Source organism: Ailuropoda melanoleuca, chromosome 15, assembly GCF_002007445.2.
Source record: "Ailuropoda melanoleuca isolate Jingjing chromosome 15, ASM200744v2, whole genome shotgun sequence".
Classification (NCBI taxonomy): Eukaryota; Metazoa; Chordata; class Mammalia; order Carnivora; family Ursidae; genus Ailuropoda; species Ailuropoda melanoleuca.
The window spans coordinates 91,397,465-91,420,855 of NC_048232.1; the positions used below are offsets into that span (position 1 = coordinate 91,397,465).

Sequence of the window (23,391 nt, forward strand, 5' to 3'; positions counted from 1 at the left end):
GGGGAGTGGGAGAGGAAGAAGCAGGCTCATAGCAGAGGAGCCTGATGTGGGGCTCGATCCCATAACGCCAGGATCACGCCCTGAGCCGAAGGCAGACGCTTAACCGCTGTGCCACCCAGGCGCCCCTATACTTATTTTTGACACTTAAGTTATCATCATTCTGACGCTATTGTGTGTACACATGGATAGGAATCCTTTTCAAATTTTTATTCTTACGGATAACCAATTTCTCCAGATTACTTATTAAATAGTTCCTCCTTTTCCTCCACTGATCTGCCATTTCACCTCTGTTACATATAAAAATTCTTGGGAGCCTGGGGGCACAGTTGGTTAAGCGTCTGCCTTCGGCTCAGGTCATGATCCCAGGGTCCTGGGATCGAGTCCTGCATCAGGCTCCTGCTTCACCCTCTCCCTCTGCTGCTCGCGTGTTCTCTCTCTCTGTCAAATAAACAAATAAAATAAATAAATAAAAATTCGTGTGCATAACAGTGTGTGTGTTATGTGTGTACAGATGTGTATGTGTGTGTGTATACGAATGTGTCATGTGTGTATGTCTGTGTGAGGCATGAGTTTCTGTTTCTGGGCTCTCCATTGTATTCTGTTACTCAACTTGTCTATTCCTAAGTCAACACGACACTATCTTAACCATACAGTTTTAAAATATATATATTTTTAAGATTTTATTTATTTGAGGGGCGCCTGGGTGGCACAGCGGTTAAGCGTCTGCCTTCGGCTCAGGGCGTGATCCCAGCGTTGTGGGATCGAGCCCCACGTCAGGCTCCTCTGCTATGAGCCTGCTTCTTCCTCTCCCACTCCCCCTGCTTGTGTTCCCTCTCTCGCTGGCTGTCTCTATCTCTGTCGAATAAATAAACAAAATCTTTAAAAAAAAAAGATTTTATTTATTTGAGACAGAGAGAGCACAAGGAAGGGCAGAGGGAGAAGCAGGCTCTCTGCTGAGTGTGGAGCCCAATGTGGGGCTCGATCCCATGACTCTGAGATCATGACCTGAGCCGAAGGCAGACGCTTAACCAACTGAGTCACCCAGGTGCCCCTTAACTATACGGTTTTATAATAAATCTTGCTAATGGTAGGGTAAATCCCCTGTCCTTGTCTTCCTCAGAAATATCGCAACTATTTTTGGCTCTTAAGTCTCTCATAAATGTTTTAGAATAAACTTGTCAAGTTCCATGAAAAACCCTATTAGGATTTTCACTAAAACTACTTTAAAGCCTAGGATGAAATTTGGGAAGAATAGACACATTGATTGCTTTAAGCCTTTCTATTCATGAATGTCGCTATAGCTCCATTTATTTGATCTTTAGTATCTTCTGTTAGTCAAGTTTTATAATTTTCTGCATATAGGCCTTGTACATTTCTTGTTAATTTTTTTCCAGGGGAATTCATAGATGTGTGTGTGCACACACGCCTGTGTGTGTGAGTGTGTGTGTTACTGTTGTAAATGCCTTTAAAAAATGTGCTCCAATTCTTTGTTGCTAGTGTGTAAAAATGCAATTAACTTTTGTATACTGATCTTATCTGCAGCCACCTTGCTAAGCTTTATTGTTTCTAATAATATATGTTCTAGATGCTCTTCATAAATGTGGTAGCCAGCCTCCAAGTTGACCCCAGTAGTAGCCTTATTTTTCCCTCATTATTGAAAGAAAATTTTGCTGGATGCATTATTCTGGGTCAATAGTGTTTTTATGACATTTAGATATTATTCCACTAATTTGTAGTTCTCATGATTATTGCCAAAAATTCCGCTCAAGCTCTCACTCCTTCTGTTTTCTTTCTCTCTGCTTTCCTGTAGTTCTTCTCTTTGTCTTTGGTGTTCTGAAGTTTTGCTATTATGTGTCTCGGTATAGATATCATTTTATTTTGCTTTGGATGTGTTTTGTTCCTTGGATTTGTGATTTCATTTTTCATCACTTCTGGGAAACTCAGAGACATTATATTGTTTTTTTTTTAAAGATTTTTATTTATTTATTTGACAGAGATAGAGACAGCCAGCGAGAGAGGGAACGCAAGCAGGGGGAGTGGGAGAGGAAGAAGCAGGCTCATAGCAGAAGAGCCTGATGTGGGGCTCGATCCCATAACGCCGGGATCACGCCCTGAGCCGAAGGCAGACGCTTAACCGCTGCGCCATCCAGGCGCCCCCAGAGACATTATACTGTTAATACACTGTTATTGTTTCACTGTCTCTAATGTCTTTTTTCCCTGAGATTCCAATTAGATATATGTTAGACCTTCTTGGTCTACAACACAAGTCTCTTTATCTCTTCATACTTTTACTTTATCTCTTTTTGATGCATTATTTTCCAATTGATTATTTCTTCAACTGTTGTTGATTTCTTTTTTATCTTACAATTTTACTTTTCCTTTTGAGAGGCTCCATTTGTTTTTATTTTTTTTTCAATCTGTCTATTCTTGAGTTTCTTTTATGCTCATCTTTGTACTTGCAGCCATTACCTCTTCAGACCTTTTATACACAGCTACTTACACTCTGCATCTGACATCATCTACAGTCTGTGGAGATCTAAATATGTTGACTCCCGTTTCTGGGGACTTTCACTCCCAGTGGCTTATCATTTCATGTATTTGGAAAGCAGCTATGTTCACCACTATACCTCCAATGCTGTCTTTGGTAATATGTATCTGTGAAGTCACTGCTGAGGTAGCTTCCAATCTCCTCCACACTGCTATATAATCTTTCTAAAACATGTATCTCTTTATGTCATTTCCCTGCTTAGTTTTCTTTAATATTCCCCTGTTGATTACATAATGACTTCTTAGTGTGGTACACAAAGTTTTTCAGGATCTGACCCCAAATGATTCATTGAGATTTATTCTCTACCACTTCCACTTGCAGTTTATTCTTCAGTAGTTGAAACTTAAATCCTACCAAATTTTTTTTTTTTTTTTTTTTTAGAGAGAGCATGTTTGAGCAGGGGAGGTGCAGAGGAGAGAGAGAATCTTAAGTCTGCTTCATGCCCAGCACAGAGCCCAATGCAGAGCTCGATCCCATGACCCTGAGATCATGACCTGAGCCGAAATCAAGAGTCAGATGCTTAACCAATTGAGCCACTCAGGTGCCCCTCCAACCAACTTTCTTACACTTTTGTTCCTTGGCACAAATTGTTTTTTCTGTCCAAAAGCCTTGCCCATCACCTGTCTGGGAAACTCCTAACAACTCCTGTTGCAGAGAAATACTCCACTCCTCCCCTTAAAAATTTCCATAATTTACCAGACAGATTTCAGCCATCCATTCCAAATCCCACTGGAACTTTACTATCCTTTTATTATAGCAATTAATATAGTATACTGCACTTATATGTTTATACATTTATTTCACCATTAGACTATAAGCAACTTACGTACAAGGCTTGGCATGTGTTCATTCAGGAGGTACTTGTTGAATGAATGAATGAATGAATGGTGCTTTAACCCTGCCACCAAGTCTTGATTTTTCTTTGAGCTCTGGGATTATATTTTTCCAGCTTTTTTTGAAGTAAAATTGAGAGATAGAAATTGTATTTAAGGGGTGCCCGGGTGGCTCAGTAGTTAAGTGTCTGCCTTCGGCTCAGGGCGTGATCCCAGAGTCCTGGGATCAAGCCCCACATCGGGCTCTTCCACTGGGAGCCTGCTTCTCCCTCTCCCACTCCCCCTGCCTGTGTTCCCTCTCTCGCTGGCTGTCTCTCTCTCTCAAATAAATAAATAAATAAATCTTAAAAAAAATTGTATTTAAGGTTTACAATGTGATGTTTTGATATATGTATGCATTGTGAAATGATTACCACTAACAAGCTAATTAACATTTCCATCACCTCACAGTTATTATTTATTTTATGTTGAGAACACTTAAGATCTATATACTTAGTAAATTTTAAGTATATAATACAATGTTAACTATAGTCACCGTGCTATACATTAGATATTCAAAACTCATTTTATCTTGCATAACTGAAAGTTCGTATTCTTTGGTTAACATCTTCCCATTTCCCCCACTCCTCAGCCCTGGCAACCATATTTCACTGTTTGCTTCTATGAGTTTGAATTTTTTTTAGATTCCACATATAAGTGGTATCATATAGTATTTGTCTTTCTGTGCCTAGCTTATTTCACTTAGCAAAATGTCTTTCAGATTCATCTATAATTGTCACAAATGGCAGAATTTCCTCTTTTTTTTTTAAGGCTGAACAATATTTCGCTGTATAAATATCATCTGTTCATCCACTGATAGGCACATAGGTTGTTTCCATATCTTGGCTATTGTGAATAAAGCTACAGTGAACATGGGAGTGCAGATATCTCTTTGAGATACTGATCTCATCCCCTTCATTTCCTGGATATATACCTAGAAATGGGATTCCTTTTTTTTTTTTAAAGATTTAATTTATTTATTCGACAGAGACAGAGACAGCCAGCGAGAGAGGGAACACAAGCAGGGGGAGTGGGAGAGGAAGAAGCAGGCTCATAGCGGAGGAGCCTGATGTGGGGCTCGATCCCATGACCCCGGGACCACGCCCTGCACCGAAGGCAGACGCTTAACCGCTGTGCCACCCAGGCGCCCCAGAAATGGGATTCCGGATCATATGGTAGTTCTACTTGTATTTCTCGAGGACTCTCCCTACTACTTTCCATATGGCTGTACCAATTACATCGAGCTCTATGATTATAGTTTTGACAGTGCGCAGAACATCTTCACCGCTATGTAAAACTGGTACCTCCCACTCAGCATGTCCATAACTGAACTCACGCTCCCCCATCTCCTTTCAAACCTGCTCCTTTTTAACTCACGCCCATATTTTAGTCTTAGATGAGAAGTCATTTACTCTAGGATGCCTTTCTTGGCTCCCCTTTTTTAAAATTAAGTCCCCTTCTTGGCTATCTCATAGTACCAGGTAAACTATTCAATCTTAATATTCATCAAAAGTAATTACTTTTTAAGATTTTTTTTTTATTTGACAGAGAAAGAGACAACCAGTGAGAGAGGGAACACAGGCAGGAGGAGTGGGAGAGGAAGAAGCAGGCTCATAGCGGAGGAGCCTGATGTGGGGCTCGATCCCAGGACTCTGGGATCACGCCCTGAGCAGAAGGCAGATGCTTAACGACTGAGCTACCCAGGCACTCCCCTCCTTTTTTTTGAAAGATTATTTATTTATTTATTTATTTATTTATTTATTTATTTATTTGACAGAGAAAAAGACAGCCAGCAAGAGAGTGAACACAAGCAGGGGGAGTGGGAGAGGAAGAGGCAGGCTGCCAGCAGAGGAGCCCAGAAAAGTAATTACTTTTTAGTTATTTTTCTTCCTTCTGTGACCACCAGCTTTAGGAACAGGGACCTTATCACAATACTGTTGCAGGGCTGTACACTGGGAAAAGGGAAATAATCAGACCTTTTGTGGATTACTGGACACTGGCTCTGAATTGATACTAATTCCCGGAGATCCAGAACATCACCAGCCATCAGTAGAGTGATCTGCCAGTCAGAATAGGGGCTTAGGGAGGTCAGGTTGTCAATGGAATTCTAGCTCAGGTCTGTCTCACAGTGGGCTCAATTTGTGAAAATTTTCCCAGTTTCAGTATGCATAACTGAAATAGATCACTCGGCAACCGGGAGAATCCCCACATTTATTCCCTGATCCATGAAGTGAGGGGTATTATGGTAGGGAAGGCCAAGTGAAACCACTAGAACTGCTTCTGCCTATGAAAGCAGGAAAGCAAAAGCAACACTGCATTCCTGGAGGGATGGTAGAGATTGGTGCCACGAGTAAAGATTTGAAAGACGCAGGGGGTAATTCTCACCAGATTCCCATTCAATTTGCTTATTTGACCTGGACTGAAGACAGATCTTAGAGAATGACAGTGAATTATTATGAACTCAGTCAGACGGTGGCTCCAGTTGTAGCTGCTGTTCTAGATGAGGTTTTGTTGCTTGAGCAAATTAACGCACCCCCTGATGTCTGATACGCAGCTACTGATCTGGCAGATGCTTTTTCTCTATACTTATTAGTAAAGGCCACCAGAAGCAGTTGTTTTCTGCTGACAACACTAACAACGCATCTTCACTATGCTAACTCAGGTATATCAACTCTAGAGCTCTGTGTCCTAATTGAGTGGGCAGGGACGTTTAATGCCATTCTCTTCCACAGGACATCAAGCTGGTCCATTACATTGATGATACTAGAGTGATTGGACCTGCTGAGCAAAAGAAGCCAGACACAAAAATATATACTGTGTAAGTCCATTTATATGAAACTCTAGGCAATTATATTAGTTGTTGCCTGGCACTGGGGAAGGAGGAGAGGGAAATGACTGGGGAGGGGCAGAAGAAAAACTTTCAGAGTGATAGAAATATTCTGTATTTTGACAGTTGTGTTGGTTACACTGGTGTATACATTTGGCAAAACTCAGTGTACTGCACACTTAAAATGTGCTTATTTTATTGTCTGTAAATTATACCTAAATAAAGATGACTTAACAATAAAAAACAAGAACACGATTTATCAATTCTATGGATTGCAGTAAAAATATCTAGAGATAAATCCACAGCTCCAAATGTTTTCATGACTTAAAAAGAAATAAAAAAGGAATAAAAGTGAATAAACAAAACATTCAATGCAAAGGTTTAATAAAACAATAATAAAAAAATTAGGAAAGGCCAAAGGAAAAAGCCTAGAGATCCAATTAAGTTCAAATACGGAACAATAAATACATATTGAGATGCTTTCCTGGCCCAAATGCCCTTCCCTGAGAATTTGTCTTCATCCACAGGTCCTATAGATGGGTTGAGCTTTAACTTCCATGTTATCACCCACGTGGCGGAGCCAATCCTGGCTATGAATGATGTACACTACTACATATGCAAACTTCTCAGCATCTAAAAGCAATAGACTGGATGTACACATAGCATCTTGGAAAGAGCTGACATACATGGTTCTGAATGAAAAAAATAGCACGAGACATATAACACAATACTATTTATAGAAATTTAAAATAAATGTATAAAATAGCAATATACATTTCACGAGAACATACACACACAAAAAAGTATGTATTAGAATTGTTGTCTGTGGGAGAGAGGAAAGGGAATGGGCTATGGGAACAAGGGAATAAATAAAAAAATAAACTAGAGGGGTTCTTCAGGGGCCAATGATCATAATGTACCATGAACTGAGCGGTACAATAAATCAGTTTTCTACATCAGAGACTGAAAATGAACACACAATTTGTTCTAGAACAGCACAGTCAGGGACTAGAGGAACAGTCTTGAGGAACCAACAGAAAATAAAATGGAAAATGACAAAGTAATAAAACAGATTACAGAGATGATGATAAAGAAGATAACACAAGAAGAGATGTACAATATAAATAACTGGAATTTCTGAAGAAGTGAACCAAAGAAACAGTACAAAAAGTATCCCAAGATATGATAAATGAAAAAGTTCTTACAAAAAATACTAAAGGACCGCCTGAATGGTTCAGTCAGTTTAGCATCCAACTCTTGATTTCTGCTCAGGTCATGATCTCAGGGTTGTGAAATCAGCCCTGCATCTGGCTCTGCGCTGGGCATGGAGCCTGCCTAAGATTCTCTCTTTCCCTTTCCCTCTGCCCCTACCTCCGCTTGTATGTGTATGCTCTCTCTCAAAACAAAAACAAAACCAAAAAACCAAAAAACACTCAAGTCTACAGCTCTAGAGGTCTAACGTATCCCAGGAAAAGTGTTAAGAGAATAGTAACACCAATGTTATGCTGGTGAAATATAGAACTTTCAGAATAAAGAATCTTAGAGGCAGAAAAAGTAAGTCACTTTCAAGAGGAAACACATGGGCAGGCTTCACACTATTCCACAGAGCCACTAAATGCTGAAAACATCTTCTAAGTTTGTAAAGAAAATTATCACCTAAACAAATTACCACCCAGTTATAAATGTAGACATATTTTTTAAATTTTATTTTTAAGTAATCCTACACCCAACATGGGGCTCAAACCTACAACCCCAAGATCAAGAGTCACATACTCTATTGACTAAGCCACCTAGGTGCCCCTGCCTTTACAAATTCAAGGAACATGATATCCATAGGTATAGTTTCTAGGTTTAAATATTTGAACCATCTGAATACAGAATGTGTAAATCTCAACAACTGTAGGATTTATGATTAGAGAACAGAATGTGAGTGTTGTAAATATTATTAATATAAATGTTATTTGTAGCTGATAATGAACAAATACTAATATAATAAATGGCAGTTGTGCCTCAATTTCTTCATCTGTAAAATACTTCATGTAAAGTGCTTAGAACAGCATCTAGCATTTAATAAGTACTGAATAAATGTTACTGATTAGTGTTATTAGATCCTGAACAAAGATAAATGAAACAGCTGAAGAAATAACATGAGTTTCCTTGGTATTTTCCCACAAACTTTCTTAATTTTGGAACAATCTTATAGAAGCTAATGTATTTTTTATGGTGAGGAAATATTTGTTTAAAGTGAAGAATTTTGGGGCACCTGGGTGGCTCAGTGTTTGAACGTCTGCCTTCGGGTAAGGTCATGATCCTGGGGTCCTGGGATCAAGCCCCGGGTAGGGCTCCCTGCTCAGCAGGAGTCTGCTTCTCCCTCTGCCCCCCCACCTACTTGTACTCTCTCGCGCTCTTTCTCTCTCAAATAAATAAATAAAATCTAAAATAAATAAATAAATAAAATCTTAAAGTGAAGAATTTCTTCATTTTCACTTCAATTTAAATTAAGTAAAATTAAGGGGGAATACACTATTTTAAAAGTAGCTTATATAGTATGAGTCCATTTTGATGAAAGCATATCTATAAAAAAAAGATTCCTTCATGCATCAATCCATTGATCTTTCATCCTATTTTTGCATAGACAGAGACTTGCCATAAGGTTCAACAACGTGAATAGTTAATTCTGGGTGACTAAATTTTGTTGATATTAGTTTTTATGTTGTTTCATTTTATTTATTTTTGAGAGACAGAGAATCTTAAGCAGGCTCCTTGTAATGTGGGGATTGATCTCACACGACCCTGAGATCGTGATCTGAGGTGAAATCAAGAGTTGGTAGCTTAACTGACTAAACTACCCAAGGGGCCCCCTTTTTAGCTTTTAGTTTTGCAAAGCTTCCTAAATGATCTTTCCTCTAGTCTTCCCTTTCCAAATCATCCCTCCTAGGTTACCAGAAGTTCGTTCGTTCGTTCCTTCCCTCCCTTTTTCTTTCTTTTCTTTTTGTTTTTTTCTTTCTTTCCTTCTTTCTTTCTTTCTTTCTTTCTTTTTCTTTCTTTCTTTCTCTTTCTTTCTTTTCTTTCTTTCTTTCTTTCTCTTTCTTCTTCCTTCCTTCCTTCCTTCCTTCCTTCCTTCCTTCCTTCCTTTTCTCTTCCTTCCTTCCTCACTCCCTCCCTCTCTCTTTCTTTCTTTAAAAGATTTATTTATTTGAGGAGAGAAAGAGAGCACAAGCAGGGGGGAGGGGCAGAAGGTGAGAGAGAAACTCAACCAGACTCCTCACTGAATGAGGAGCCCCACATGGGGCTCAATCTCACAACCTCGAGATCAAGACCTGAGTTGAAGAAGAGTCAGAAGCTTCAACTGACTGTGCCACCCGGGCACCGCCAGGGGTATCTTTCTAAGACACAAGTGTCTTCCTTGAAATCCCAAACGGCTTCCTATTACCTAAATAAGAAAGGTCACACTCCTTAGCTTGGCACTGAGACCCTTCTCACCTTTTCACCCCCTTCTTTCTTTGGCTGTGATCTTGTGATTCCCGTGCATTAATCCTGTTCCCTGACTACTCCTGGCTTTCCCTCATTGGCATACAGCTTTGGCTATCTTTTCTACAGGGTTGCCCTTCCTGTCTACCTCCAGCATCCCTACCTCATCTGTCCAATCTCAATTCCTTCCCTAATGCTCTGTTAAAACCTCACTTACCTCCCCAAGCATCAGCCTCTCTTTCTTCTCTGTTCCCTCCCCAGTACTTGGTATATACCATTATCAGCATTTGCCAGATTATAGTTTTAATGTAAAATTAAAATGTGTTCTAATTTACATATTTAAATTATAATTACTCATCTTGATGTGTGTTTCTGGCCCCCTACCTACTTCTTCTGATGAAGGAGCATCTCTATTTGACATCTCTATTCAACTTTATTTTTGTTTGTTTGTTTATTTATTTAAGATTTTATTCATTTATTTATTTGAGGGAAAGAGAGAGAGAGAGCATAAGCAGGGGAAGGGCAGAGGGAGAGGGAGAAGCAGACTCCCCACTGAGCAGACACTTAACTGACTGAGCCACCCAGGTGCCCCTCTCTATTCAACCTTAATCCTAGAATAGGACATAGTGGGTGCTAAGTGAATGCTGTTAGGAGAGTATTTCATTAGATTGAAGGAATTATATAACTTTTGGTAGAAAATGAATTATAGAACTTTTTTTAAAAGAAGATTTTATTTATTTATTTGAGAGACAGAGAGAGCACTAGAGAGAGCATGAGCTGGAGGAAGGGCAGAGAGAGAAGCAGACTTCCCACTGAGGTGGGAGCCCCATGTGGGGCTTGATCCTAGGACCCCAGGATCACAACCTGAGCCGAAGGCAGCCACTTAACCAACTGAGCCACTCAGGCGCCCCGAATTATAGAACTTTTTAAAAAGGTGGTTTAAAAATACAAAAAAACTTTCAACTACAAAGACAAAAAAATTGCAAACATTTCTAAGTGGAAAATTTCTAAAGTCTATTGTAATAAATGGAGATCATTTGCAAACTAATACCATCCTTAAAAATAGTTTGTTTCTCATTTGAGTAGAGTATGCACGCTTTCTAAAATTTGTTTTATATTAGTATTTTCTCTAATATAATTTAGGCTTACAAATTAAAGAATTATACAGATTCTGAATTAGAACAAATTAAAGAAATTATAATGGGGGGGTGCCTGGCTGGCTCAATCGGTGGAACATATGACTCTTGGCCTCAGGGTTATGAGTTTGAGCCTCACATTGGTTGTGAGATTACTTAAAAATAAAATCTTAAAAAAAATAAAGAAATTATAATGGTATCACTACCACAGCTGTTTATCACTTAATGGAAACATATTGAATAACAGACTAACATTCTTTTCCCAAAATGGAGAAATTTGTTCAACTCCATTACTCCTTTATTCTGCTGAACTAACTGTACCTCCCATTTCAGCACCTCATCAGTCTTAGCACTATTACTCTGAATTCTTTATTTAAACAACTCATAGAAAGGAAGTTCCAATTCTGTTCACAGGTGTTATATTAATATTGTTTGTCATTTGCTGAGCATTTGAGCTTGGGTCTGGTACTGTGCCCAGTTCCAAAAAAGAAATCACTATTTCTGCCCTCAGGAAGATAAGAGTCCAGTAGCAGAAATAAGATACAAACACTCATAAAGTAATCAGAAAACACTTCAAGGCAATATTTAGTGGTAGTGTCAATTTTGTGGTATAGTAGTTACATGGTATAGAAGTTGGGAGGTGGTCAAGGGAGGCCTTATTAAGGTAGCTGATTTGAGCTCAGAAGTGTAGGAAGAATTTGAGCTACTGGAAATAAGCGGGAAAACAACCTACCTGAGATTTTCTCCATCTCTTCCAGTAGCTTTTCCAAGTCTTTATTCAGGTCTGACAGCATTTTCAGCATGTTGTCATAGTTTCTTTCTCCAGGGTCAGAATCAGCCATCTAGTCTAAGCAGTGCACAGAAAGAAGACACAGTGAGATAGACTGACGTTTCAATTCCAGCTCTATTTTTCACACCTGGATAGCCCAAGCCGGAAATCTGAGGTCATCTTTAATTCCTCCTTATCTTATTTTCCTGACCTAAGGGGTCACTGAAACTCACCCATTTTATTTGTTCATGGAATATTTGCTCATCTATGGGTCAAGAAGGCCCAATGCTTGGGAGTTGCCAGTGAACACTGCCTTTGTGGAACTCATAGCCTCACCCAGCTCTTTGAAGTCTTTATCCCCCCTCTCTTCAAGGTTGCAGCTTTACTTGAGGTCCACTCTATTACCCACCATTGAATAGATCTACTGAACATCTACTATGGCTCTGTAGATACTGTGGTATATTTGTGGATCTAGACAGACAAAATCCATGCTCTCACCGAGCTTCCATTACAGGGGGAGACATAAATAATAAACAACAGAATGGTAAAGATACCTTCAGTCTGTGGTCACTGCACAAAGAATACAAAACATCATGGTTTAACAATGAGGATCTTTCACGGGGTGGGGTCCTTTAGCTTGTCAAGTCAGCTAAGTTCTTTCTAATGAAGCGGTGTTTGAATTGACACTTCAATGATAAGGATTTTTAAGATTTTATTTTATTTTACTTATTTGAGAGAGAGAGAGTAAGAGAGAGAGAGAGAGAGAGAGCATGAGCTGGGGGAGGGGCAGAGGCAGAGGGACAAGCAGATTCCCTGCTAAGCAGGGAGCCTGGCATGAGGCTCAATTCCAGGACCCTGAGATCATGACTTGAGCTGAAGGGGCAGATGCTCAACCGACTGAGCCACCCAGGCACACCTGACACTTGAATGATAAAAGGGAGTTGACATGTAAAGAGTTGGGGGAAGGGTTACAGATAGAACGGCTCAAGAAAAGGTGGGAGTGGTTCTTACATGTTTTAAAGCATGGAAAGAAAGTACAGAATGGGGTTGAGCAGAAAAGTGGTATGAGGCGAGATGAGTTCGGTAGGCAAGAATTTTGGTTTTATTTTGAGTGTGAGGAAAAGCCACTGGAAATTGAGAGCAGGGGATTATATTTTAAGATAATGACTTCAGCTGCTGTTTGGAAAATGGACTACTACAGAAGGCTGAGAGGAGGTAAGAGTGGGAGAACCAGTTAGTTAAGAGAGCACTAGAATGGTGTAGAGATGGAAGTAGCTTTGGGCTAGGGTGGTAGGTAACGATATCAATGGTGAAAAGCGGAAGGATTCAGGCTGTATTTTGGAAGATGAGACAAAAGAATTTGGAAAAGGATCTGATGTGTCTAGGTTTGCAGGGGTAAGTGGTGGGAAGAGAAAAATCAAAATGACTCCTCATTTTGATGAGAACAACTTGATACGTGATGGTGTTACTAACTGAAGTGGGGAAGACTAAGAGAAGAACAGATTAGAAGAGAAACCAAGGGGCGCCTGGGTGGCACAGCGGTTAAGCGTCTGCCTTCGGCTCAGGGCGTGATCCCGGCGTTATGGGATCGAGCCCCACATCAGGCTCCTCTGCTATGAGCCTGCTTCTTCCTCTCCCACTCCCCCTGCTTGTGTTCCCTCTCTCGCTGGCTGTCTCTATCTCTGTCTAAAAAATAAAATTAAAAAAAAAAAAAGAAGGGAAACCAAATGCTTGATTTTTTAAAAAAGTTTTATTTATTTAAGTAATCTCCACCCAATGTGGGGCTTGAACTTAACAACCCTGAGATTAAGAGTCACATACTCCACCAATTGAGCCAGCCAGGTGCCCCCGTTTTGAATGCTCTGTTTTGAATATGTTAACGTGAGATGCCTATTAGGGCTCTGAGTAGAGATTCAAATAGGCAGTTGAATATATAGGTCTGGAGTTCAGGAGAAAGGTTGGAGCTGAAAATAAAAAGTACGGAACTAATGGTGCATGCTTTCTTCACCTTTCACTTGAACTATTTTCATAAACTCCTAACTGCTCTCCCTGCTTCTGGCTTCATCTTGTCAAATCCATTTTCCAGTTCACCTCTCGAATGACTTTACCTAACATGCATCTGACCATGTCACTCTGTTTACAACCCTTCAATAACTCCCATTTTGGGATAAAATATAATCTATTTACTACACATATAAGATCCTTTATAATCTAGCTCCTGACTGTTCCCATTCTCATCCAGTTTTGGGTTGTGACCAAGTAACTGAAGAAAACCTTAAGAGATCTCAAATTAAAATCTTTAAGAGTTGTGTATTTCCATGGGATGTGATTTAAAAAGACCCATGAAAAAACACAAAACTCTGTAAAGTTAGAAAATTTACAGTATTCCTATAAAAGAGCTAAAGAAATACAGAATGGAATAAAATCATTCTATCATATAGGTGGTTATAAAATCTGTGTGGAGGCGAAGAAGTAGATAACAACACAATTCATATCTAAGTTGTGTGGGCTACTTGCTCAATTCATTAATTTATAAGATACTAGTTATATTCTTTTTTTTTTTAAGATTTTATTTATTTGACAGAGACAGAAACAGCCAGCGAGAGAGGGAACACAAGCAGGGGGAGTGGGAGAGGAAGAAGCAGGCTCTCAGCAGAGGAGCCTGACGTGGGGCTCGATCCCGGAACGCCGGGTTCACGCCCTGAGCCGAAGGCAGATGCTTAACCGCTGTGCCACCCAGGCGCCCCTATACTAGTTATATTCTTTTACCCATACGTTCAACACATATTTATTGAGCATTATTTTAGATTTTTGAGGATACAGCAGTGAACAAAACAGGTTAAAATTCTTGGTCTCATGGAATTTATATTCTAGTGGTAAGAGGAGAACATAAACAAGATTAATAAGTGAAATAAATATGAGGGGATAGGCACCACGGAAAAAAGTCAACCAGAGATGGAGGTGGAAGAGTGTGTGTGAAGGGGGCGGCTGCAATTTAAATAAGTGTACAGGCTTGTTGTGATGAGCACAGAGTGTTGTATGGAAGTGCTGAATTACTATATTGTACACCTGAAACTAATATTACACTGTATGTCAACTAACTAGAATTTAAATAAAAACTTAAAAAAAAAAAGAAACAAAACAAAGGAGCAAAGGGGAAAAAAAAAGAAAGAGAGAGAGAGGCAAACCAAGAAACAGACTCTTAACTATGGAGACAAACTGACAGTTACCAGAAGGGAGGTGGGTGGGGGGGATGGGTTAAACAGGTGATCGAGATTAAGGAGTGCACTTGTGATGAGAACCGAGTCTTGATTAAAAGTGTTGAATCACTGTATTGTACACCTGAAATTAATATTACACTGCATGTTAACTAAATGGAATTTAAATAAAAACTTAGAAATAAATAAGTGTGCAGGGAAGGCCTTGCTGATGTGATTTTGACAAGAGAGTTGCAGGAAGTGAGAGAATGGGCCATACGGATATCTGGGAAAAGTGCATCCCAGGCAGAGAAAAGAGTAAGAACAAAGGCCCTGACCTTGGAGTCAGCTGGATGAGCTGGAGGAAGAGCAACAAAGGCAATGTAGTAGGTATAGAGAGAAGGGAAGAGAGAGTAATAGATAAAGTCAAAATGTGGGGGGTAGAATTATGGTGGGCCTTGTAGGCCACCAAAAAGACTCTTTCTTTGAGTGAGATGGGAGTCTGGAGGGTGATAATCTGATTTACATGTTAATAAATCACTAGGTTGAAAGTAGCTTGTCTGGACTTGGGTGGAAGTAGGGAGACTAGGAGGCCACTAGAATAATGCCGGTGAGAGATAATAACAGCTTGGATTAGCATAGAAATGATGAAAGTAGTATGAAAGGATAATTCAGGGTACATTTTGAGGGCAGAGCCAACAAGATTTGCTGATGAGTCAACATGGAGTCAGAGACAACATGAAGATTTTTGGCTGGGCAACCAGAGATGGAGATACCGTTAACTGAGATGGGGGAAAACTAGAAGACACTGGGTTGTGTGGGGAAGAAAGAACTCAGTTTTGAATATGTTAAGATGCCTATGAGGCATCCAAGTGGGGAAGCCGAGTAAGCAACTGGATAAATGAATTCAGAGGAGAGAGTAGGCTAAAGATAGAAATTTGGGAGTCATTAGCATACAGATGCTATTTAAGACACAAGAATGGGCGAGATCAAGGGAGATAATACAGATGGAGAAGAGGTCCCTCAAGTTTGGGGGGATGTGAAGGAACCAAAGAGACTGAGGAAGAGTAGCCAGAGAGGTAGAAGGATAACCAGTCCCAACTCCTAAGTCAAGTCCAGACTCTCAGAGTCACTGGACACCAGCTTATGTCCTCTGATCACACGGAATCTCAGCAAGCTGAGAAGACAACTCTGAAGAGTATAAGAGATGGGAATTCTAAAAACTGTATGGGATAAAATAGGTGCTTCCTTAATGGGTGAATAACTTATAATGCTGAGACAGTAAGGAATTAAGACAGGACATGCTGAAAAGCATAAAAAAGTAGAATTCCTCGGGTGCCTGGGTAGCTCAGTTGGGTAAGCGTCTGCCTTTGGGTCAGGTCATAATCCCAGGGTTCTGGGATCAAGCCCTGCATTGGGCTCCCTACTTGTGCTCTCTCTTATTCTCTCTCTTTCTCTCAAATAAATCAATAAAATCTTTAAAAAAAGGTAGAATTCCTATGAATATTTGGTATTTTATGCATTTCTATGTTTAAGAGAATTTGGCTTATTAGATAACAGGTCAGCTTTGTCATTCTAGTTTAAAATGTGAAATTGATTATGGGTTATAATTTTATTTTATTTTTAAAAGCTTTTATTTATTTGACAGAGAGTACACATCCGGAGGGGAGGGGGAGGGGCAGAGGGAGAAGCAGACACCCGGCTGAGCAGGGAGCCCAACACGGAACACCATCCCAGGATGCTGAGATCATGACCCAAGCCGAAGACAGATGCTCAAGCGACTGAGCCATCCAGGAACTCCTGATTATGGGTTATGATTTTAAGTCAAAATCTTTGTAACCTTAGGGGCACCTGGGTGGCTCAGTCGTTAAGCGTCTGCCTTCGGCTCAGGGTGTGATCCCAGAGTCCTGGGATTGAGCCCCTCATCGGGCTCCCTATTCTCAGCTGGGAGCCTGCTTCTTCCTCTCCCACTCCCCCTGCTTGTGTTCCCTCTCTCTCTGACTGTCTCTCTCTTTGTCAAATAAATAAATAAAATCTTTAAAAACAAAATCTTTGTAACTTTATAAAGAGCTTTAGGACATTTAAGAGAACTTGAAGTTCACCATATATATAAGTTTATGATATTTATAAGAATTATTTAAGAAAGTGGGAAGGTTTGTTGTTAAGACAACTGAGGGTACTTCCAAGACTCTGTAGTACTCTTCCTGCCTCAATCATGGAAGCCCACACAGAAATAGGGGCCACAAGGTCAAAGTAGTCTGGAACGCTGAGCTGCCCACATGGAGAGCAACTGTTCTAGAGTCTCGCAGATGTGTGATGACCTTATGGGAATAGGAATTAAACTTTTCTTTTCTTTTTTTTTTTTTTTAGATTTTATTTATTTATGTGACAGAGAGACAGCCAGCGAGAGAGGGAACACAGCAGGGGAGAGGGAGAGGAAGAAGCAGGCTCCCAGCCGAGGAGCCTGATGTGACTCGATCCCGGAATGCCAGGATCACACCCTGAGCCGAAGGCAGACGCTTAACGACTGTGCTACCCAGGCGCCCCTTAACTTTTCTTAAACCACACAACACACACACACACACACACACACACACACACACAATGAATTTAAGTTTGTACATGGAACAAAAACATAACATTATTACTGTTTAAATTTGCAAGACCTAGAATAAGAGTTTAGAAAGAGATAATCTTATTTAGAATAATCTAATAATCTGATTTAGAACATAAACTAAACATAAATGCTCAAGAAAGACTGGATTTTTAATATTAGTAACAAATAAAATAAATATTAATTTTTAAAACCAAAGTAAACATTCAAATACTCTTTTCTCTAAGTAATGCCTTTAAAGTCACCAAAGCTCATATTTATCAATATCTAGGCATGCCCTCATATTTACCCTAATCTTCAGTCATATCCAATGTTTGGTAAATTGGGGTATCTACCATATGCCAACCAGCACTACAAAAACTGGGGATTAAAAAATAAATACTCAGTCCTGCCATCAAGGAAATAAGTCTGGCAAAAAGAAACCTGTTGTAAAGCAAGATTCTTTGAAGAGCCATAGCCATTCATCCAGATGTCCTTGCTTGGATTCAAACCAAAGCCTTCTCATATAAAATGGCCCTTATAGCCATGTCACTGAGAACTCTGAAAACACCACATTCACTCTTGCCTCCATGTGTTCACATATATTAGTCTACTGAAACACCCTTCCCTCACTCTCTCGTTTTTAAAGATTCAGCTCAAGGGTCTCCTCTAGAAGTCTTTCCTCACATTTCCCATTGCCAACTCTGAAGGTTGCATCTCTTTTATATTCCCACAGCTTCTGCGCCTCTTCCAGCCAGACACTGTTCTAAGCATTTATATCTTTAGAAGAACCCTAAAAAGTAAGTACTATTATTATTCCAATTTACAGATGAGAAAAGCAAGGTTCAGAGAAATGAATTAAGTTGCCCAAGATCAGACAGCAAAGACAAAGATCTGAGAACCGGGCCCTGAGAATCTGGCTCCAGTCTGTGTGCTCACACATCATACTACTGGTATGCCATTAATTCTTGATAAACACGTGAGTGAACAGAACTAATGAGATGTAGTAAGCAACTAAAGAACTTGTGTGCATGCTGAAATCCCAGGCTAGAATGCAGGCTCTGCCACGTATCGGCTGTGAAAGCCTGGCAAGTTACCCCATGTCCTTAAGTCTCAGCTTCCTCTTCTGTAAAATGGACATAATAGCTCCTTTTCAGGTTATTGTGAAGATGCACACAGCTATGGGTATAGTAGGCGCCCACATTTACCAAATGAAATAGTTGTCATGACTATAAGTGTAACAACAGGTAGAAGACAGAGTAGTTGCTCAGAAAATATTTTACTATAACGAGGTGAGAAAGAGATAGGAAGCAGATAATACAAAAGCTAACATTTATTTCATGCTTAATATGTGCAAGGAACTGTGTAAGTTCTCAATGAGCATTGATGATTTCACAACCATGTAACCAAGTAAGTGCTATTACCCTCCCTATTGTACAGATAAGGAAACTGAGGATTGTGGAAGAATCTAACCAAAGTCACACAGCCAAACAGTAGTAGAGCTGGACTGTAGTCCTGATTCTAGAGGTGGAACTAGTTAGCATGACATTTTCTTAGAACTGCCTCAGACAATACAGTGGGTGGTTTTGAGCTTGACTGTCAGGAGGGATGGAACAAAGGACAAAGAATGGGGGTAGAGGAATGGAATGAAGAGGCTAAACAATGAACTCAGTTTGGGGCAGCTTGAGTGTGTGGTGCCTCTGGTGTATCCAGGCAAAGTTATTCAACAGTTGAAATACAGAATTAGATCCCTAGAGAGGGGGTAATCTGAAAATAAAGATTTGATGGTGGTTTAAGTGTGGAGGTCCCTTAAAAAGTTAAAAATTGAACTACCCTATGACCCAGCCATTGCACTACTGGGTGTTTACCCCAAAGATACAGACGTAGTGAAGAGAAGGGCCATATGCACCCCAATGTTCATAGCAGCAATGTCCACAATAGCTAAATCGTGGAAGGAGCCGAGATGCCCTTCAACAGATGACTGGATTAAGAAGCTGTGGTCCATATATACAATGGAATATTACTCAGCTATCAGAAAGAACGAATTCTCAACATTTGCTGCAACATGGACGGCACTGGAGGAGATAATGCTAAGTGAAATAAGTCAAGCAGAGAAAGACAATTATCATATGGTTTCTCTCATCTATGGAACGTAAGAACTAGGATGATCGGTAGGGAAAGAAAGGGATAAAGAAAGGGGGGTAATCAGAAGGGGGAATGAAACATGAGAGACTATGGACTATGAGAAGCAAACTGAAGACTTCAGAGGGGAGGGGGTGGGGGAATGGGATAGATTGGTGATGGGTAGTAAGGAGGGCATGTACTGCATGGTGCACTGGGTGTTATACGCATCTAATGAAGCATCGAACTTTGCATTGGAATCTGGGGATGTACTGTATGGTGACTAACATAATAATAAAATAAAAAATAAAAATAAAAAAAAGATTTGATGGTGGTTTAAATTATGGGAAAAGATAAAATCATTCACAGTGAATGTATAAAAGAAAATGGACTTGGAAGAAGCCCTTAAAAATCAGTCCTTAAAAGCAGAAGGAAACAAGCCCATAAAAGACACTGATAAACAGATGTAGAGAACTGGAGAGTGTGTAGTTGAGACCAACAGAAGAGAGGAGGGACGGGCCAGTTAATTCATTTAGTCAACAAATATTTATTGAATATCAGGCACTGTTTTAGGTGCTAGGAGTATATTAGCAAACAAAAGACAATACTTGCCCTTGTAGAGTTTACATTCTAGTCAAGGGAGATAAGCAATACACACATTAATATATAAAATGTCAGGTGGTAATAGAAAATAAAACAAAGTAAGGTAGCTTACACAATAATGGAGTGGCAAGAACCCCTCCATCTATGGTGAACTATGGAAATCCCCTCTGAGAATGTGAGTCTTCGAATAGGCTCAAGAAAGTGAGCATGTGAACCCTATGGATATCTCAGAGAAGAGTTCTATGCAGAGGATACAGGGATGAAAAAGCCTTGAGACTAACTGCTTGAATGTGGTTAAAGAAGAACAAGAAGGCTAGAAATGCTGGAGAGGAATGAAGGAGGGCAGGATGTTAGGAGATGAAGCTGAGAAGCTAGGGAGGATATTGCAGTTTATGTAAGACTTTGACTTTTATTTTGAGTGAGATTAGGAGATATTAGAGAAATTTGAGGGAGTGACACAATTTGAATTATGATTTAAAAGGTTTCTCTGGGAGCGTCCGACTCTTGGTTTCAGCTCAGGTCATGATCTCAGGGTTGTAGGATCGAGCCCCGGGTCAGGCTCCGCACTGGATGTGGGGCTTGCTTATGATTCTCTCTCCTCTTCTGACCACCAGCCCCACTTATGCACACGTGCTCACTGTCTCTCTCTAAAACAAATAAATCAAATAATCATTCTGGCGTCAATGTTGAGAGCAGACTGGGATGGGATGGTGGAGCAGAGAGGAGGCTGCTGCAAAACTCCAGGTAACGGATGACAGGGCTTGGACCAGAGTATGAGAAGTGGCAGTAGTGAGAAGTGACTGGATTCTAAATATGTTGGAAACATGGAGCCAACAGTATGTGCTGACATTCAAGTAGAAATATAAATCTGCAGTGTGGTGAAAAGCCTGGCTGAACATCTATATTGGGGAGTCACTGGGGTACAGATGACACTTAAGGCCCTGGGAATAGCTGAGATCTCCTGGGAAGTGAGGGTGGATGGAAGGGAGATCTGAGCTCTCCAATGGGTAGAATTTGGGAAGAAGAGGAACCAGCAAAGGAGAATGAAAAGCAGCAGCCAGTGAGCCAGAAGAACCAGGAGAGATCAATGGAAGCCAAGTCTTGGAGGCCAAGCAAAGAAAGTAAACAAAGAGTGATCAGTTGTGTCCCATAATAAAGTAGTGTAAGGAATAAAAAGTGACCACGGATTCGACAATCTGAAGGTCACTGGCAAACTTGACAGAAGCTGTTTTCATGGGGTGGCAGGGACAAAAGCCTGACTGCAACGTGTTTTAAGAGAAAGGAAGAAGAGGGGCGCCTGGGTGGCACAGCGGTTAAGCATCTGCCTTCGGCTCAGGGTGTGATACCGGCGTTATGGGATCGAGCCCCACATCAGGCTCCTCTGCTATGAGCCTGCTTCTTCCTCTCCCACTCCCCCTGCTTGTGTTCCCTCTCTCGCTGGCTGTCTCTATCTCTGTCAAATAAATAAATAAATAAAATCTTTAAAAAAAAAAAAAGGAAGAAGAGAAGTAAAACTTGTGTGTTCTGGTTCAAAGAGAAGCAGAGAAAGGGCCAGTAGCTGGAATGTAATGTGGAGTTATAGTGTGTTTTGTTTTTAAGTTGGGAGACGTTACACCAGTGTCAAATATTACAAAAGGGCTCAATGAATTTAGGACATTTTATTTGGATGTCAGGTCTCAGTGAGTAACTGAATAACAGTAACAATGACAACAAGATCTCCATGAGTAAAGAATTAACGGAGCATTAGACAAAATAGACAGGGCATGCAGATTCAGTTGAGACAGGCAGGAGAAACAGGAGATCATTAATGACAAGATGATAGAGGGAAGGTTTTCTCTTTTTTAATTTACAGAGGCAGAGATTTGCCTGTCTTATGTTTATGTGGAAAGAACTAGTTGAACAGAGAAGTCTGAAATCAGGAGAAAGGGTAACTGATGGTGCATGGGCTGGTTTCGGAGAGGAAAAAGGTCACCTTACCCCATGAAGGGAAGAGAAGGGTAAGGTAGGTAGGGGTCCAGGTGGTCCAGGTTCAGGTCTGAGGTCTCTAGCACACCCACGAATGGCAGTGAAAAGGTTCTTCTCCTAACAGACATTCTTGGTTTCAGGAGAATGATACAGGTTTGGCAAAGCTGTGTGCCTCACTTGAGGCACTTGGATATGCAGCAGAGAAGCAGTGGTTGTGTGGCTGGGGCCATATGGCTACATAGTACCCTCAGGACTCTAGGGTAGCACAGAGAAAAGGGATGGAGTGTAGCTGACCTGGGATTTTGAAACATATGTGTGGTGGACAGACAAGGTGAGGGCACAGGTTAGAGGGTGGATTAAGAAGTGTATAAGATGATGGGTGGGGACAAAGCAGAAACATGGAGACCATCTAGTTGAGGGCCAGGTGGACTGGGGATGGAGGTTGTGACCAGAGTGACGTTGGATTTCGGAGGAGGGATGGGCAGATCCAGGGAAAGGGTGTGAGCTGAGGCAAGAGGAAGACCATGGGATTGGAGTCCATAGCTTTCCTTCCTGATGCGGTTGCTGGTGAGCAAGACGAGGATGGAAAGGAGGGCTAGACCAGTGTCAGAACCCAAGGGAATGAGAGTAACAGCAGACTAATGGCATTAGGTGGGCAGAAGGAGTGTGGGAGTGGGAGAGGATGGGCTTGAGGATCACTTTGGGTGTGAAGGGCTTGAGGTCACAGGGGTCCCGGGGACTGGATACTCCAGGGGTGTGCAGAGCTCAAGGGCCCTTGAGTCTCAGGGTCTTGCCTGGTCTGAAGAGTTTGGTAGAGGCTGGGATCCCCCTGGAAATGAGAACTGGAAAGGAGAAGAGGGGCTCTCGGGTCAGAGATTCTTTGTGAGGGGTGTGTGTGTGTGTGAACAGCACGGGAATAGCATGTTCATGTGTGGTGGAAGTCCTGGAGTCAGAGAGGCAGGAGGCTCTGGGAGCACCCCTGGTGTGCAGATGTCAGGGACTGGAGTGTGTGGTGTGTGGAGTGCAGGTGTTCCAGGTGTGGGAACAACAGGTGAGAGGGTCAGGTTCTGTGGGAAGTCCAGGGTCTGGAATGTGCAGTGTGAACGGTCTGGAGATGTGGGGTGAAGGAACTGGGGTGAGGGCGGAGTGTGGGGGGCCGAGGAGCCAGGCGTGAGGAGGGGTGTCGGGGGAGGCAAGGAGACCGCGGTGGGGGTGGGGTGAAAAAAAAAAAAAAAAAAAAAAAAAAAAAAAAAAAAAAAAAAAAAAAAAAAAAAAAAAAAAAAAAAAAA

At 40.9% G+C, this 23,391-nt stretch overlaps 1 protein-coding gene across 1 annotated transcript in view; it reads right to left on the minus strand.

Moving 5' to 3' along the window:
- SYCE3 (synaptonemal complex central element protein 3) overlaps positions 1-23,391 on the minus strand; it is a 31,277-nt gene that overhangs the window by 7,587 nt on the left and 299 nt on the right. The window contains exon 2 of the mRNA XM_002917272.4: positions 11,588-11,701. Within this exon, the coding sequence (XP_002917318.1) occupies positions 11,588-11,696 (109 nt within the window). The 5' untranslated portion in view covers positions 11,697-11,701. The remainder of the gene's footprint in view (positions 1-11,587; positions 11,702-23,391) is intronic.